The sequence below is a fragment of the Haplochromis burtoni genome, unplaced genomic scaffold (genome assembly GCF_018398535.1).
Source record: "Haplochromis burtoni strain Fernald_Lab_line unplaced genomic scaffold, NCSU_Asbu1 Contig_6, whole genome shotgun sequence".
NCBI classification, from domain to species: Eukaryota; Metazoa; Chordata; class Actinopteri; order Cichliformes; family Cichlidae; genus Haplochromis; species Haplochromis burtoni.
Window position 1 is genome coordinate 2288754 of NW_024582367.1, and position 18878 is coordinate 2307631.

The 18878-nt window shown below is 39.4% G+C and overlaps 1 protein-coding gene across 1 annotated transcript in view; it reads right to left on the reverse strand.

The window, feature by feature from the left end:
* Positions 1-706: 706 nt before the first annotated feature.
* tbkbp1 (TBK1 binding protein 1) overlaps positions 707-18878 on the reverse strand; it is a 70417-nt gene continuing 52245 nt past the window's right edge. The window contains exons 8-10 of the mRNA XM_014335739.2: positions 15913-16028; positions 10401-11188; positions 707-6552 (exon numbers count right to left, since the gene is read on the reverse strand). Coding sequence (XP_014191225.1) covers positions 6424-6552; positions 10401-11188; positions 15913-16028 — 1033 coding nt within the window. The 3' untranslated portion in view covers positions 707-6423. The remainder of the gene's footprint in view (positions 6553-10400; positions 11189-15912; positions 16029-18878) is intronic.

Sequence of the window (18878 nt, forward strand, 5' to 3'; positions counted from 1 at the left end):
GTATTTCTTTTAAGTTGATCCTCTGCAGCGTGTCGTACCCACAACATCAGAGAGGTCTTACACGGTGATGAAGGTGCGATGTATTTTCGCAATGATCTCGGCTCACTCTGTAGCAAAAACAGCTTCTCTGCTGACTGAAACTAACAGCATAATTTCTGCTCTCAAGGACTCGTCAAGCACAACAACAGCACAGCTTATGTTTGTGTTTATGCACCTTTTGCATGTTTCAAGGATATAAAATCATTACAGCGCGCGTCACGGGCACAACATGCACAAAGAGGTGAACGTGGTCTTTCATGCTCAGTAGGTTTGCGTTATTCTAAAACAAATATTCATGCTTCCTTTTACATACTTGTTGGAAATCTGTGTTCTATTGCAAGAAATGAAAGCTTTAAATACTAATTTCTATTCTAGTTTAGCTGCATTCTTATGTAAAGCCATAATTTACACTTTTGTGTCTACATTTTAACTGCTTTTTACACAGAAAACAGTTATTTTATCATAGTTTTAAATTCCAGAGCAGTATTTGCACCTCTGAAGGTTTTTCTGTATCGCAGAAAAACATGCAGTTTATCTTCACAACACCTGTAGCTCCAATGTGCAACTGGAGCTCTAAAATTAATACTGGTCAACGAAAACAGGATGTGAAATGGAGCTGAGGAAATGACATCACGGTGCGAGCATAAAGAAGCACGATCACACTTCATTTCAGTGCAAGTTTCAGTTTATTTAGTGGAATATTTACAAACAGAGAGATTGAGATGGAGAAAGAAAAGCGGTCTCTTTGTGTGGCTCTGTGGTTGTTTTCTTTGTGTTCATTAAACTTGTTGAATGCCAGCAGTGTTGCTCCACCACACATTACTTAAACACATAAATATTAGTTCTCATTAGTGTTGCGGAGAGTTCATTAGTGCCGAGGTCTCCATGTGCAATGAAGGTTTCGCATTTAGACAACCTGACTCACATAGTTACTCATGGGCAAGTGGAGCTACACGAGAACAGAAAACTGACTTGATTTCAGCTGCAGCTCTTTGCTGGACCTAGCTATGTGTCTCCTGAGTAAATCTGAAAGAAATTTAGACTGAGATTTCATGACAAACAAATCTATTTAATCTTTAACGCTGGCAAAGCTGATCTTTTTTTCTGTCTTTGTTAGTCTCCTGAGTAAACCAAAGGAGCCAGTTTGCTGTTAAAACACGAGAAATAAGAAGAAAGCGCTATGATTTTAGCTTTTGACGTTGACTTTTTAAACCATGGCAGCTGGTGGAAACAAAAACCAGAAATTAAACATTTAAAACCCTGAACCAGCGATTCTAAACTTCACTCGGTGGGCCTCGGGGCGGCTCGTACATGCGCGAATGTGTTGTTGTGTGAACATCCGTGTGCATCGCATTGTGAACTCATGCAGGGTGTGATCATTCTGCACCGCTGCTGCTGGCCAAAACGTTTGTGGTTGAGCACAAGACAGCATGAACCACAGTGCAGCATCTTCCCATACATGACATGAACTACCTGCCAAGCCAACCCTCAGTTTTTGAAACGACAGGAAATTATTTTCTTTGGTTCTGAGCCAACATAGGTCCTCAGTCATGAGAAAAAGTACACATCTTAGTGATTGAATCATGTTTTAACTAAAAGGGGACATATTATGCTATTTTGGACTCTACTGGAGTAACATTGCATGATTGACCCTTCATTAAAATTCACTTTATACTGGACTTCTATCTGAAACGATGCCATTACATCCCGTCCTGCACACTTTAAAGCAGCTTTCTGTTGATTGGCTGCCCCTCAAAAACTAAAGGTGCCTTGCTGAAATGCCTGAGCTTTCGGCTCGAAGGGATTTCTTGTACCTACACAGACCTCATTATTTGAAACTTTGGTCACGTTTAAAGATGAACATCCACTATCCCATAAAAAAAGGATAAGCATAATAGGTCCCCTTTACATTAAAGTTTATCATGTACTACTGTACTGGTTTGCAGTTTTCTACTGCTGCACAAATACTTTATGATGCAACGTCGCATCATCTTCCTCCACAAAGACAAACAGCTGTGCATGTTTTGATTCTCGTGCCGTTGCTGAATTATCAGTCAAGTCGGAAAAAATTGTGTCAAAAAGTTTCTGTAAGGACCGAAACTTTAAGACAAACACAGGTTTTTCTCTGAAAGCTGCAACCGTGTTTTTGGATATCACTTGAATATAGAAAGTACCGCTACTTAGTGAGTAAAAGTAAGTAGTGAGTAAAGTTGTAGGGTAGTACTGGCATGTAACTCACATATACTTCATATTTAGTGTGGTGTTGATTAGGATTATGTGTATATACTGATTTACAGACACTCCAATTTGAAGTTGTTGAGTAATAGAGTACATGTTTCATTAGTATTACACACTTGCAAAAATTCTGTCTATACACAGCTTTAAATATTGTACACAGAGTGATATAGTTACAAACTGTACAGACAGTATATAGAATACTCTGGAGCCATGAAAGCCCTCTTCGATTTAATGGTCAAGAACTGCTCTGAAGTTACTGTAAACCTCAGGATGCAGTTTTAAAGGACAATTCTGGTTTATTTTAATTCAGTTCTTTTTTAGCATGAATAAGTTTGTAATCACCTCCCGGTTCTTAAGAATCAGACTGGGCAGGAAACACAAGCCGTCATCAATTTTATGCAAGAATTAAGGAAATCTGCTACATGCACTTATTTTGAACTTCTCTGAACCTGACCATTTTCTTGTGAAATTCTTAATAGTTTTTAGGTTTTCCCCCAGGAAATTGGTTAGCAGAGGTGTTAAATAGAGCTCTCTTCTCCCCCCCACCTTGCTCCTATTTTAAAAAGAAAAGAAAGAAAATGAATCATCCATGGAATGCATTTGAACTACAAGATGACAATGACCTCGTCGCTGAAAGACCCCTGTTAACACCTCATGCAAACGACACAACAACACAGAGCATTTAAAGTAAATCAGACAGGTTTTTTTTACATTCAGTTTTAGATCAAGAAAATTCAAAAGTAACAAAGTTACAGAACCACAGCTTGTAACACACGTCAAATGGAAGGTAAGGTTAAAGTGTAACAGATTCCTGTTTACGACAAGCTTTTAGACAATCAAGATGAGCTCAGACGACAGCTTGTATTGCCGCTCGTTGGAGATTCCAGATGTGTACTATATGCATGCTTTCTTTATTTAAATACATTTTGAAAAAGGTGTGATAATGCTGAGTGACTGTTATCATAATGACTTTCTAACCTTGCTCTGCTCTCTTGCAATGCCAATAATAATAATAATCAATAAATAAAAATCTTCAGCACTACATTTAAAACACTTAAGCATTTTAAGTCTGTAGCAGTGGATGGTGACTTTTTCTGAGTTATAATTTCCACTTTAAAACAGCAAAAAAAGCATCATGAGTCACCCGATGCAAAAGTAAGGTGTGCTGGTAGATGTGTTTGAGTCTCATCTGGTGCAGTTTTTAAGGTTTGCTGGCTTGTTGGTGAGGCTTAGGCACCAGATCCACTTCATTTGGATTTGAAAGATGTGATTGTTTTGGATCAAATTTCTAATTTTACAGTGCTGAAGACATTTATCAGCACAGTGACCGGCAGATTAGAGTCACTAACTAAAACATTTACATCCCCAGATCGATTAGCGAGTGTATGCAGGACGTTGCTTGCTGTTGTCAGTGGAAGTCGATCACAAAGAGGGCTTTTCAACAAAAACCTCCCTGTGATTGCTTTGGTCACTAATATACTGCTGTGGTCACTGGAGGATGCCAACTTCTCTAACTAACCACTTAGCAGTAACGAAACTTGAAAAAGTGCGACACAAAACAGAAACGGAGAACGTTTGCCTTCAAAGTAAAAGCTGTACTTTACCACTGAAACCGACACGTTTCAAATGACGCAAATTTTACTTTGAAGGCAAATAGCCTGATTCTCTGTTTTGCATTGCAGTTTTCAGTTCTGCTACCAATTACCAAGTAGTTGGCAAAGCTTTATAGACAACTCTGTGTCTTCCATCCAAAGTAGACGAAGACGGCAATCTCCTGCACTCCAAGACAATCACGAGGAGGCTTTTGGTGTAGCGCCTTATATACCGTTTTGCAACCAATTTCACCGAGTGACTACCAGCAAGTACCTTTGATTTAACCTCTTCAGTTAAAATATGAACTTTGCAGAACTCAGCAGTGCAAACACATCTGTTAAAATTTAAACCTGGTGGTATGCTAATAAGTTAACTAGCTTGCTAATGCCTAAGAACTTTACTTTTGAGTCCTTCGCTAACGTTTTAAAAATAAATTTCAGTAATCAATTGAAGTCAGCTTATTGCATGCAACATTTAAAAAATGCCAGTGTTCAAAATATTGAGAAAACTGAGAGAGCTTGATTGAATAGTAAGATTTTTTGAATTTTCAGCAGTGAAGCAGATGATTGCAGGGTCATCAGAACCAATAATAAATGTTAAAACCTGATAAATTAAGAGGCAGGTGGTAATAAACCAGAGTCATCCTTTAAACTGGTACTTCTTTGATCCATTTGGAAAACTCTTTCCTCTAAACATTCACAGGAAACTCAAAGCATCCAGAGTTTGCAGTGATTCAGTGATTTGCTCAAGAGTGCGTCACATTATGGTACACGTCCATCATCATCCTGCGGTCACAGTCACTGCCCTGTGTGCTCTAATCTGCTGCGTTCCTCTCTTCAGTAACTTCAAACCGGTTGAGATGCATGGTTGGCTTTGTAGGGACATCCCCAAACGTTAGAAACTGCACATGTAACTGAAAGCCTCGGATTAGCTGACATCAGTGTAACTGTGTTTTTTTGTTTTTGTTTTCACTTTTTGTGTTCAAAAAGTTCAGGTCCCACAAAGAGATCTTGAGTTCCCTTGTGGTAAAAATTAAACACATGTATCAAAAGAAGAGTCTCGTCTTTGCTTAAACCCTGGAGAGATAACTTTGCTGATTGGCGATGGTGTTTTTGATGTCAGATCTCTGAGACAGTAAAAATAGTACACTAAAAAGCCTTCCACTTTTTCTTCAAAGCAGGTCAGATGTCTTGATCTCATGCAACCAGCTGTGTGTTTTAGTTTTTTGTTGGGCGGTCTGGGCAGTCGTGACATCAATCTTTTACGAAGGTCAGATCTCGAGGAAGACTGAGAAGAATCCCAGTTGATATTCTTTGTACAGAAAGTATCCCATTCGGTGGGATTTTGAGCTTTGAGTCTGCTGTATGTAGCAGCATGTAAGCACATGGGAAAGATTCTTTTTCACCAGCATGAGACATGTGGTGCGTTGACATTTGCAAAAATATAACTTCATATTTTTTGCCTTACAGATAGACAATATAAATAGTAAATTACATATTGAAAATATATATAGGGACTGAAAACTGATACATTGTATAGACTATGCTAACTGAAAGGGCTAATATACGATTTGAACAGGCTGCAAGCATAAAAGGTATATACTGACTAAAATTTCCCTCCTCTTAAAGTACCTTCATCGGTGCCCCGCCCTGCAGGGCAATATCAAAACACAAAATTTGGAGCTTTCTGGCTCACTCAGACATCCTTTCTGATTCATATTCTCCAGTTTGTCAGTTTTTTTTCTCAGCAGATGAAATGAAAGACTGGAATGTTTTATACTTTCTTAACTGCCATACTTCCTTGTTTCAGAGAAGTGAAACTGGCATTTCCTTCCTTCGGTGTCAGAAACTTAAAACGACTTTCCCCGCATGCTTTCGTATGGCCCTCTGATCATCTCATTAGACCAGCTTCTACCAGGGCATTGTCCTTGGCACTTACTGCGCAGGGTCCTCTGTAAAATAAACTGGAGTGCGCGTCTGTGTGTATATGTGTGTGTCTGTGCGAGATAGAAAATTTCCAAGCAGGAATATTTAAAGCTAAGTGGTGAGAATAGTTGCGCCATAGCTCCCTGAACTTTTACTGCTGGACAAACATTTTGGCATGCAGAGCCCCTGAACCTGCCAGTGTGCCTCTCACAATTTACTTTGCTAAATCAAATCCACACTTTAGCGGAAAAAGAAAAAAGAATAATAATAATAATTTAAAAAAAAAAGACAACACAATACCCTAAATTGCCTGAACACTGCACAACAAGACTTTTAAACAAATAGCAGCAACCAGAGCCAGTGATTATACAGGCAGATCTGTCTTAAGGGCAATCAGTAAGGGACTCTGCATGTAGACTTAGTTTTAAATTCCTCCAAAATAAAATAAACCTCTGCGCCACTTTGCATCTCTACCTATAGCGTCACACATACAGCAGCTAACTGGTTCACACCCTAAATGGATGGCTTGTTTGTGTACATTTGACTTCCTCTCTAGCCAGGTCTGCTAATCTCTTACATAATCTATAAGAAGAGAGCGCAGATGTGCGCGGGCTGGTTGCCATGACAATCATATCTTGCTGTTCTCCAGGTGGGAGTCGATGTGCTTGATGAGGGCATCGTCAGGGTAACCGACCGGGAATATCAGCTGGCAGAGAGGGCAGCTCCTCATGTCACTCTCTTCGGTCTCCATCCAGAGCTGCAAAGCACACACACATACACAATCACATGTACACACACACACACACACACACACACACAAACAAACAAACACACACACAGAGGTATGGACATGTAGTCACTATCAGGTCAAATCACATGCAGTCCTCAGCGTACTCACTTCACAGGATAGTATTAGTAAGTCTGTGGGAGGCAGATTCACAGTTTCATCATTGCAGGGTAAGCGATCAATTCAGGCTTACGCAAAAGGTTTTTAAAAAGAGACAAACTTGTAGTAAACCCAGGTGGATTTAATATATTAGAAAAAATAGCTCACAATTTTGAGAAATATGTGTATTTGCTTTCTTAATAAGGGCGACTTAACATCAGTACCAGCTTCAAGTTTCTTTTTTTGTTGATTTTGTTGCTTAAGTACATCGTGATCCTCATGATTTAACGCTAAAGAGGACCTGCTATGAGTTTTTTCTCTGATGCACTCATACGAAAAAGAAAGTACTGAAGTACGCCCTCTTTCAGTACTAAGGTTTTGCATATTACCACATAATAAAGAATTCACTGGGGACCAAAATTCCTCCACAATGATGTGAGAAACTGAAAAAGTCATACACAGAGCGATTGCTTGACGTTAAAGCTGCTGTATGACTTGCTAACGATCAATTAAATACCTGTATTTGATTACTTGATTAGCCTCTTAATTCTATGTAATATGGAAACAGTAAGCGTGTACTTAGTTTTCAACATACTACGTTTGTATGTAGAAATAAATAATGACACAGTTGCTCATCTGAGGCTGTAGTACCTGGGACTGTATATATACACTGCTACAGCAGTGAATACTGACATTATATTTCAAATAATGAGGCCAGCAGATTTACAATTAATCCTAATACGCCTAAAGCTCAGACTTTAGTCTGCTCTCAGTGCTATTATTGGCTGATTATGATTTTGAAGAGAAGGGATATCCTTAGCTCTGGCTGCGAGCACAATAGTTCCACCTACCTGCTGTGCAAGCTTGCCTGAAAGGGCAGGGGGAAGGCAGTTACAACAGCTTGTTTCAGGAAGTGGATGAACTGAGTGACTACACCAAAGCTGGTATGAGATTTTTTGTAAAATTGTGAGTCATGCTACACTAGTAGAGTCCAAGAATTAAAAATATGGCGTTTGAAATTAGCATAAGAGCTCCCCTTTATATTTAGAGCTTTTAGATCATATGTGGTGTGTTTCTAAGCCCATTCTCTCTCTGCTTGTCAAAAGTACCCAGTGAACCCACTGCAATCCAGTGATGAGCCACAGTTTAGGTGAGCTACGTTAAAAGGAGCTTCTGTAGCCAACATCCCATAAACTGTCGAGAAGATGGATGTCGAAAAACAGGCAAATACTTGCAAATGTGGAAGTGTAGTCCTTTTTATGTCCAGCAGGGGGTGACTCCTGTGATTTTTTTTTTCAAATAAGAAGTGTGATTTCATAGAAGTCTATGAAAAACAACCTATAAGTTATGGTCTCCGTTGCTGGTTTCAAGTGCTGTTTAGTCAGAGCCACAGTTTACTCATGATGACTTAGAACTGGATTTCATAAAACAATGAGTGACGTTACACTGGTTACATCTGTACTTTAGATAGAGCGTACTCTTTGTCCTTTACCCTCAAAAAGGAAGTAGTTTCATCTTCACACCTAGCTGACTTAAGTGACATAGTTTGAGGTAATTTTTTATGTTTTTGTCCCACTGAAAATGCAATAATACAAACGTGGAACTGTAAACACTCTGTAGTCGGGGGGGAAATCAGTGGATTCCCTTTAAAGGTTAAGGAACGTGCATCATCATGATTAAAGAAAACCAAGATTGTCAGTAGGAAATCGGAAAAGAACTGCGGCTTCATGTGTAAAAGTCTGACTTTTCACTGACTCATCTATTCTCTTCAGCCTTCTCCATCTGAGGACTTTGTGGCTTTATAAACACCACAAATACGCCTCGGTATAGTCAGTTTATCTTAAAATGTGGACAGAGGGGGAAATAAGCAGACTTGTGCTATCATAAATTAAATACAGTCACCAACACGTCTAATTGAATGTCAATTAACCAAAATGTAGGGTGTCTTTCTTCTCTAACACAAATGTGACATACCGGTAACTGTTGTTAGGACTTGTTCTGCCAACAACACATGAACACAGTTTGTTTTGGTCTGTTTTGGTGAATAATCTTTCTAACCTGGAAAATATTAGAGGAAATTGTTTCATTTATTCAGTGGCTGTTGCTCAGGGGTAGAGCGGGACATCCACTAAGTGGAAGGTTGGTGGTTCAATCCCTTGCTGCTCCAGTCTGCATGCCAAAATATCCTCTGGCAAGGTACTGAACCTGGAGTTGCTGTTACAGTGTAACAAAGTGCTTTGAGAGTGCAAGTAGAATAAACAGCAGACCAGCTCAGTTACTAATTATCAGGACAACAATAAAAAAATAATCTGGTACTAAAATTATTTAAATATTAATTTCAGAAGAACATCAGTATGTGACATTACTCCATGTTATTATTCATTCAAGAAAAACTATGTAAGAAGTATATGACAAACCAAGTATAACCTGAAACCTTATTATTTTATGCATGACTTCATATTTTCAGAGGGCTTTCCCCCACTTTTATAAAGAACAATGATTCAGTTAACTGAGTCTTTTGAGTATTTATTTATGCACAGCTCTGTTAAGGTCTTGCAGGTCTTAAGTTCATGTTAAGGTCATTCTGTGTGTTAAGGTCCACAGCATTTCAATTCGGTTAATTTTGGCTCGACCACTGCAACACTATTGTTTTTACTTTTTCACCCATTCCTTTGTTGGTTTGCTGCTGTGATTGTTCTTTTGCATGATCCAATTTTAGCTAAACTTCAGCTGTTGAACAATTGGCCTTTTATCTAGAGTACTCAAGCATGGAGAGGACATGACTGCAGGTTGCCCAGGTCAAGTCTAAATCATCATGCCTCCACTACCGTGCTTGAGATTTGATGTCTGGTGTTTGTAATGATCTGGTGACTTTGTTTTTTATAAAAAGGAAGTGCTGGGCATTGTGGCCAAACATGTCCACCATGTACTTGTGCCTCCATGTTCTTTTTCTATTTTTCTAATTGTTCTGTCATGAAGTTTCACATTTAACACACTAACCGAGGCCTGAAGAGTCTGAGGTTGTTTTGCAGGTTCTCTGAGCATTGAACAGTCTGACCTTGGGGTGAATTTTGTAGGACATCTACTCCCAGGAAGACTGGCAATTATCGTGAATGTTTTACTCTTACTGTTTCTGCATTTTGGCTTAGTTTTCCTTTAGATAAATAATGACATGGTGTAATATAGCATGAGTTACTGTTCATCCAAGGTTAACCTGGTAAGGATTAGATGACTTTTTATTATATCCTAATATGGATTTGTGCATTTGTTTTTTTTCTGTGTAGGTTAAATAATTAAAATATGTACATTTTCATATCTGAAGGATTGTTTTTAGGCATGTGGTTTAACTTCACACACGCCTGGGTAAGCTGTTTCCCCCTTTTTGCTAAGTTTGTCTAAGAACATCTTAACTCCATCTCTGTATTAAATGCAAAGTCATAAGATTGGTATCAAACTTCTAGTCTCTCACAAGAAAGCTGAGAAATGTATTTCTCAATATTTTTTAAAATGTTCATTTAAAGGAACTATGGCACGGACTTTAAGATGATTAAGCATGAGCAAGCTACCCTTAGTGGAAATTTTAAAAATGGGTCTGCGACAACTGCAGCTCTGATAAAAGTGACACCGAGTTCTAGTTAATGTTTTTAAAGTAACGCAAACATGCATCAGGTCTAATGTTTATGGTTTACATATATGTAATAAACTTTATTTAAACTCACATTGATTGAAGGCCAGGACTGAGCATGCTCTGCTGACATGTACCCTGGCTGCGGGTGACAGGTGAGGGTGTTAGACCTCTGAGGGACGGGAAAGGCTGAGCAGGACGCTGGGCCCCTCATGACACCGCTGGGCACTGCAGCAGAGAGCACGCCCAGTGTCCTCGGAGGGCTGATGGGATGTGGACAGGTCCACTCCTCCTCATCCTCTGAGGATTGTGGTGGTTGAGGGGCTGGTGTGGAAGGAGGAGGGGGCTCAAAGTGAAGGTGGGCCACCTCTGACAGTGGAAATGGCATCTCTCTGGAGTGGCGCATGGAGCTCTCGTCATGGCCTCCGTCTCCCCCTCCGCCACCTTGATGGGGAGATGGGGACCCTCTGTGCTGCAGTCTACTGTGGGGAGAGCCTATGTGTTGGGACTGCTGTTTTGCGTAGCTCTCAACGTAGGGCCGAGGTTTCGGCAGGGTGGAAACTGGGTCCAGAGAGAAGCGGGGCGGGCACTGGTAAGCTGAGGGATCGGCAACCTCTGAGTAACTACGACGACCCTGAAAGCTGGCTCGTAGGTGCTGGCTGGGTGGTCGGCAGGAGTAAGAGGCTGGTCCATCGTTCACGTCCAGCAGGGGTGAGCGGCGGTGCATGTCCGGGGACAGGCGCTGCAGCACCGGAGAGCGTCGCTGCTGAATAGGAGAGTGGTGCGGCGGAGGCGGGACTGGAGAATGGCGCTGTGGAATGGGCGAGTGGCGCTGCGATACTGGAGAGTGGCGCTGGTGGTGTATGGGAGAGTGAAGCTGGACTGAGGAAACAAAAAGGAAAAAAACCCAATCAAGATTTGCATGCATCTTAGCAACATGCTATAATTCATTACACACTATGGACAAGAGTTAAAACATACTTCAGCAACATTCTTTTAAGGCCTGTTCAACCGGTGCACAAAGAAAGAGATGAATAGTGTTTTATCTCATGAAGCTCCAAAACTGTTCACACAGAAGGCATGATGGGAAACACATTAGCTCTACTTATGCTGTTACTTATACAGGACAAAACACAAATCAATACACAGAGCTCAGTTGTACTTTGCAGTACACACTATATATTTATTTACTGGACGTTCAACCAGTGCTTCTTGCAAGTCTGCTGTCAGATTACTTCGTGTCTGGCATGTAGGAATAAACACTCAAACAGTTTTCATGTTTTGTTTTTCATACAGCACTGTGCAAAAGTCTTAAACCACCTCTACTTTCTTTTTATTTTGCTTCCAAGGAGCCAGACCATGTTGTCCGGGCTTTCTGAAAGTTCGGAAATTGGCTGCTTTCTGCACTCACTGTTAGTCCAGTCCTTTCTCTGTCCATTTTCAGAGGAATGTTTTCTTTCTTTATTTTGGTTTAATGTTTTAGCTCTGATCTATGAATCGGTTAAGCATATAAAAGGCACCAAACTCACAGCACGAACCATTGTTGTGTCTACATGTGACAAACAACTTAGAATCAATTTGTAATTTTTTTAATCTTTAGGCACTTTGTTACTTCTAACAAAGTAAAAATCTCCAAAAAGGCCAAAGGTAACACAGTTTGACAGACATAAAATTCTAATTTTGCACCAGCAAGGTGATTCTCAAAGAGATATTAACTACAAGCCAGGCATATCCTGGCATGGTGTGTCGTGTGTCCTTAAAAAAATTACCTGAAGCAGATTAAAAGCATCTGAAAACAGAGGTCACGGAATAGGTACTATAGTGAGCATTTACAGCCAGCTGTAAACCACAGTTTTATGGCTGCATTTCAGTCAGTGGTGTTGGAGATGTTTTCACATTTGATTATGTAATGAAATTATGAATGCAGGAAGGTATTTTGATCCAACATGCATTAAGTATGGCAATCCCAAACACACTAAAGCATACCTAAATAGAAAAACATACAATGAAACACTATCAGTCATTTGTTGATCTCCCCAGACTTCTACATTATTAAAGCACCCTGACAAAGGATGAAACAAAAAGTAGCCAACATCCAAAAAAACATCTTTGGGATTCCTTTGAGAAGCTGGAGAACTATTCCTGAAGAATACTTCAAGAAATATTAAGAAACCAATAGTTCATGCTGTGTTGAGGAATAAAGTTAGTCAAACCAAATATTGCTCTAAAGTGTACAAATTCAGCTTTTGCCTTCTGTTCTATATTCCCATGTATGTTTGCACGTGTCAGTAAATCGCTTTATCCATGTCCCATTTTCCGAGTAAAGCCCAAAGAAATGAGGGGTGACTCAAGACTTTCACAGAGCTGTATTTCATACTTAGATCTGTTTTTGGATTTATTAAACAGATTGCTGGTTGGTAAAAGAACTACATTGCGCAAAAGGTGACATAAATTACAGATTTTGACTGGTTATTTGTGTCTGTGTCGACCTCGAGGATCTTTGCCATCTGACCTCGCCACAACTTTTAAACCCAAAAACAGACAGTGAGGTGACAATCCAAAAAATATGTTAGTAGTGTTGAATCTGTCTGCAAGCTAACATTCAGACCATGTGCGAACAGTAGTTTGCTAGCATTTTTTCTAGCGAACAGTAGTAGCCCCGTTTTTGTTTAAACATGAAAATAACTGTTTCTTTTTGGACACCGGGTACATATTGTTGTGCAAGACCTGAAGGGGCGTGCATAGAACCCTGACCCAAACCTCATGTAACACCTTTAAAACAAACAACAGCTGTGAGACAACACGTATCACTCACTGGTGTGTGTTTCTTGTGGCTCTTGTGAATACAATAATCAACACAAGTCTTCAGGTGTCAATGCACATTTAGCCTTGCGCAATAATAGAGTACACACTTACAACAGCTTTTGTTCCCAAACAGTCACTTATATGCTTCTGTTCCACTATTTTTTCGGCGCAATGTGAAGAAAAGGAAACTGATTCGCCACTTTAATTATACATAAAGATAACATTTTCATTACAGCTCATTATTTGGCAATGATACCATTATTTTATTAGATGACATTTCTGTAAGGCTCTAATCCTTTCTTCAGATGATATGACATGATAGTCACTTAATAGAGATGCACATTATGTTCCCCTATATATTCATAAAAAAAGATTTATTTGCACAAGTACAGTTGTAGTATTTCCTGTAATTACAAGATATGCTGATGAGTCAGTCAGCCCTGTAGTCACCACTTCAGCTCCACTTCCCATTTCAAAGAGGAAACATCATTTATGGCTGATTGGTTGAGGTGTAAAAAGGGAGGGGGCGTTTGTGCTCTCAGGCGCTCTTTGAATGAGAAAAACACAGTCAAATGGGACTACTTTCCTTAACTCATACAACACCCAGGAGAAATTTAATGGCTCCCCACAAATTCCCACCTCCCTGAATATTTTAACAATTCATGAAAAATATTTGTTTGCGTTACAGATGTCCAGGAGGAAATCATATCCCTCGCACAATCCTGCAACTAATGAAACAGAAGTGGCATATAAGACGCTTTTTCCAGCTTTGTGAGAGTTGCTCCGGGTTTAAGGAGAACTCAGATGAAGCTTGGGGTTTTCTGTGTTTTCCCCGCTGCTAGCTACGTAAAAACGTGCACATATTCATTGAGGCTTTTTTTTTAAACATTATTTTCCAGTTTGTAGCATTTACAAACTGTCAGTCTGTGTGGTATTTTTTGGTTTGTGGTAGGTAGTAGATGCACAGTTGCGAGACATTAGCTATGTGTGTGAATATGCGCACAGGAAGAGAAAGGTGTTGCCAGCGTTTAGCACTTTTAGGTTTTACTCCACAACGTGTCTGTGTGAGTTCCTATCTTTACTTGTTTTAATGAGAAAACAGCTGCAACAAATCACAACCAGTAGTTATTTTCTGGCACTTGAATGGAACGAGCAAAAATGTCCACGTGATGTGTTTAAATAGATTTTAGCTAGGTGTTTCAATGTTTAAGAACTCTGATTATATAAAACTTTTATATCAATTATTTGTGCTTTTACGCGCACCTACACCGAAGGACATTTATTCCAATGAAATCGCTAAAAACTTTACTTTAGGATTTAAACGTAAATACTACTTTATCATCCATCTCATTGTAGTTTCATGTCAGTAAATGTACTTTTTTATATTTACTGTCTGCTTCCTGGATCATTTATAAACATGTCATTTCTACGTAACTTTTGCTGATGGAAAACTTACATGACAGCTCTTCTAAAAAATTTTCTACATGAACCGACTACCATAGTGGTAAACTGCAAACTGTACTTTGACTTTGATGCATCAGTGATAACAATAGCACCCTTAAACACTCACAGGGGAAATACTTTTGAAACGACTGCTTCAAATCGAGAAGGCTAGCGCCATACAAGAGCACTCTGCACACTGTTTTTCAAGCACTAAGTACTTTTTTTATTACCACAGTGTGAACAGACTTAGAAAGAAAGCTAAAATGTGAGACCTCTAACAGCTATAGTGTGTGAAGGCCTTTGTACAGATTTCCTATAAGAATTCAAATGAAGTGCTGAAGTGCATTACTATTGCCAAATATGGCTATGCTTAGCTTATAAATGAATGCAGAGTCCGAATAAAGACAAAAACTGTATTTTCTTGTTACAGTGTTACAAAGGAAGCTATTGATAGCCGGCAAGCTGCTAGGTTGGGTAGCTTGTGTGACTGCACGACTTGTACCGAGAACCCCGCGTGTTCTTTAAATGTGCTAGGTGGCCTCTTCTTTGATTTGGCTTTTAAGATAAAAGCCTTAGGCAGAAACTCTGCAGGAATGCTGTACTTCTGCAGTTGTGTAAAATTGGTTATAAGCAACTGACATTACAAAAGTAGACTGAGACCATTTACTTCAGATTTAAAATAATATTTGTAATTACTAGAAATAAAATAAAATAGTTATTACTGTTTCTGTTTATTTAAATATTATCTAAATTATAAGCATAATAAGATTATATTTATCATATTAAACATCAAGTCATTCTTGTTTCTGGAACAATGTAAATTAAGCTAATTTTGTCATCCACAAAAAAGCAAAAAACCAGCTGTTAAAATCATTGCACTAGTTATAAAGCAATAGCTACAAAAACAAAATAATTATATTAATTATGTGAGAAATTAATAAAATTGTGATCTATAATCTGTCTCTGTTCTTTTGGTAGTAAAATAAAAGCTAAACTAAAGATAATTAATCAATATGCGCTTCTAAAGATTTGCTCTTGTTAACCTAAAATGTGACTTAGCTTCAGTGTTTAAAAAAGGATAAAACACACCTATGGACACAAGAAGACAAGTGACTGTAGTGCAATAAAAAACATAAAGCCGACTTCAACAATATATTGATATTAGCGTGACTCAAACATGTTGAATCGTTTTAATGTGGAATTCCATTTAAACGTCAAGGTGACAAGAAGCGCGCACATTTCTGCACACGCACATCCGTTACAGATAAGGCCGTGCAGCGTAACAGCCAGTTATCTCAGCTGAAGAGCTTCATGTGCTGCTGTGCTGTGGGTTTTGCTTTTTTACTGTCGATGCTAACCTGGACTAGCCTGCTCCTGCGTGGCTTTCCTCAGGATCTCCATCTGCTTGGAGCTCAGCGCACGGAGGCGTCCCAGCTCCTCCGTTAACTCTGTGTACGCCAGAGCCAAATTCACCCTGAAGGAGAAAGCGAGGCAATGTGTCATTATCGTCATAGTTTTTAATCATAGAGGATCACAATGTTAACAGAAGGTGTTACAACTCCGCACGATTGCACACACATAGTAATTTCTGTCAAATCTCTGTCGAATATACACCACTGATCTTAATTACTTTGAACCATTTTTTAAATGAATGCATGCAACTTCAATACAAACGCATCTCCTCTTTAAACTCAATGAATCCTGCAGCTCTGACATGGACCTGCAAATTAGGAATTGACAGGCTTCTAGGCCTGAATTCTTAGATCTCATGTCATGGTGTATAATTGAAGTGCATAAAATCACACCATTTCAAGATGTGTCATGGCTCTGAGAGGCCATACTGACTACAGCATCTCTATTTCAAGAAGCGTAAACAAGGCTGTGTGTCTTTTAGCCCTAGCAACAAGATGACTTTGTCTTTTTTGTTAGTATAAAAACTGATCTGAACCCTGCAATATCAATTCATGTGAGGCCATTTAGTATTAAGCAAGTGGATATGAAAAATAATCACTTTACAGACTGTAAGCATTTATCTGACAGTTTAGATGCCATGATATAAGGAGTTTTGTTCAACAAGAATGTAGCAGCTTTAGTAGTTAGTCACTACTAATAGCCCCAGATCTGATAAGACTGTTTATCTCACCAATTTTTATAAACTCTACAGTCTTGATCTGAAATTGACTCATTTCTTCATGTTTATTGCAAGACAGAAACCTTAATCTAACGTGAAATCCGCCAAGATAATCTATTTAATCTACTAATTTGAGTAATTTCTTATATGAAGACTTGCATTTAGAGGAAATTGCCATTATCACTAGTTCCACAAAAGGATACGTGAATTTGCATCTTTTAAAATGTCGCAGCGGGGCACATTTATCAGTCTTTGCTTTGTTCTCAAAACTCGAAAACAATAAAAATAAAAAATTCAAACATCTCGTGATTGCAAATATGAACAGTCAGTTAGACAGGAAAGCGTGAAGAAAGATGCTTGCTGTGCTCGGGCACCAAATTGCTGCCAGGCTCAGATCTGATAAAGCACTGCAAATTTAGCCCCTTGATGAGAATCTGACTCAGTTCATTCCTCCATAGAGATCGTGGCAGATAAAAAGTTGCAAACGACACATCTGTATGTACTGGGGATTTCTATTGCATGAATAGGAACAGAGTTGAACTTCAACTGCAGCACCAACACAAAAAAAGAAGCAAAGAACGAACATGCATGCGTCCTACACAGCTAATAAAACACACTGTCAAATTAAAAATATGTTCTCTGGCACTCCCGCGCACTAATTTAATTGAGCCCTCCCACTTGCATGCGTAATCCTGCTACATGGGAATGTATTAGAGAAACATATGTTTGTGCTGATATCATCCTCTGAACTGCTATATCTGTATTCTATTAAAGATATCTGCAAAAAAGTGTACGCACAAACATGCTTTCCATGCCAACAGAGGACTGCATCCTGGCATATTTTTAACACCTGGCACAAAATAAGTAAGGACAGGGAACTCGGTTCAGTTAAGCTCACAAAAAAATAAAAATAAAAAAGAAGTCATAACTTCCACTGGGTAGCTGGCTTTGTGTTGGAGGCCCACCTAGTTTTCCAAAGCTGTGACTCATACAGAGTGGTGGTATCAAACCCCTTCAGCCCCCTCCATGTTACAAATAACGTCTTCTTTGTGGTACGAGTTGGTGGAACCCGATACTAATGCTGAGCTGAATCAAGGTCAAAGTTCACCCTTATCCTAATTGTGGCTTTGGATAAATAACATCCACAAACACGCAGATACATTCAGTGCATCCGTAGGAAAATAACAAACATTTACGCTACTTACTGGCATGGTGGGTGGAGCGTGACGTACAATATCAATATTGCCAAACGGCTGATAAAGTGTATTCGCTTCCTCTCCTCGGTACTCTCAGGTGGCTCTTGGCTCTCAGGCGCTTTATTTCTAAATGCAGATGTATATAGTGAAATTCTCTCTTTAGATTGGCATACCCCTTCCTTTTCACACTTGTGTTATCGCACGTTTCAATTTTGTGCGTTTTGAAAATCTTTGTCTTACAGTTTTGGTGAGAATGCAACACCTCTAAGTCACGCGGCCATGTGTGAACACCTGCACTTGAGTGCAAGGGTGCACGAAGCATTTAATCACTAATAAACTGCGTCGTTTTTTCTGTGAAACCAGGACCTGTGCGTGCTTTTGTGTCTTACTGCACATGTTTACCAGCATACGTCTCTCCTTTTGGCTCGCACCTATATTTATTTCTCTCTCCACTTTGCATGCAAGTAAATGTGTGCATACTGTAACATGTACACTACAGTGCGTAGGAGGGGTGTGATAATGCTGATACAGCATTGATAAAAGACTCGTGCAAGTGAATAGATCAGGAACAGAGGTATGTACATTGTATATGTTTGTGTGGGAGACGAGTGTGGGCTGATTTTCACATCTGATCTTGGATTAGACATTTTCGAGAAAAAAGACATCACTGCACGCGCCCGTGGACGCCGACCCTCTCTGTTTTGTAGAAAACGTGTTTTTCAAACCTGCTGCTACTGTTCAACCACTCACAGAATGGACCTGGCGTGAGGCGGAAGGTAACACGCAGATACCTGGTAGTCCACGTGATGTGGCGGTAAACTTCTCGTCACTGTGTGCGGCCAAGTTTCGGGGAAAGATAAACAAATAAATAAAGATATTTATTGCACTTAGAAGAAATGGGGAAACTAGAATTCGGACCTCGCTGAAGGGGTGGGTGTTTAACAGACACCGAATTGTGGTGGGGGCTTTTTACACTCTGCAGTCCAAACACACACAC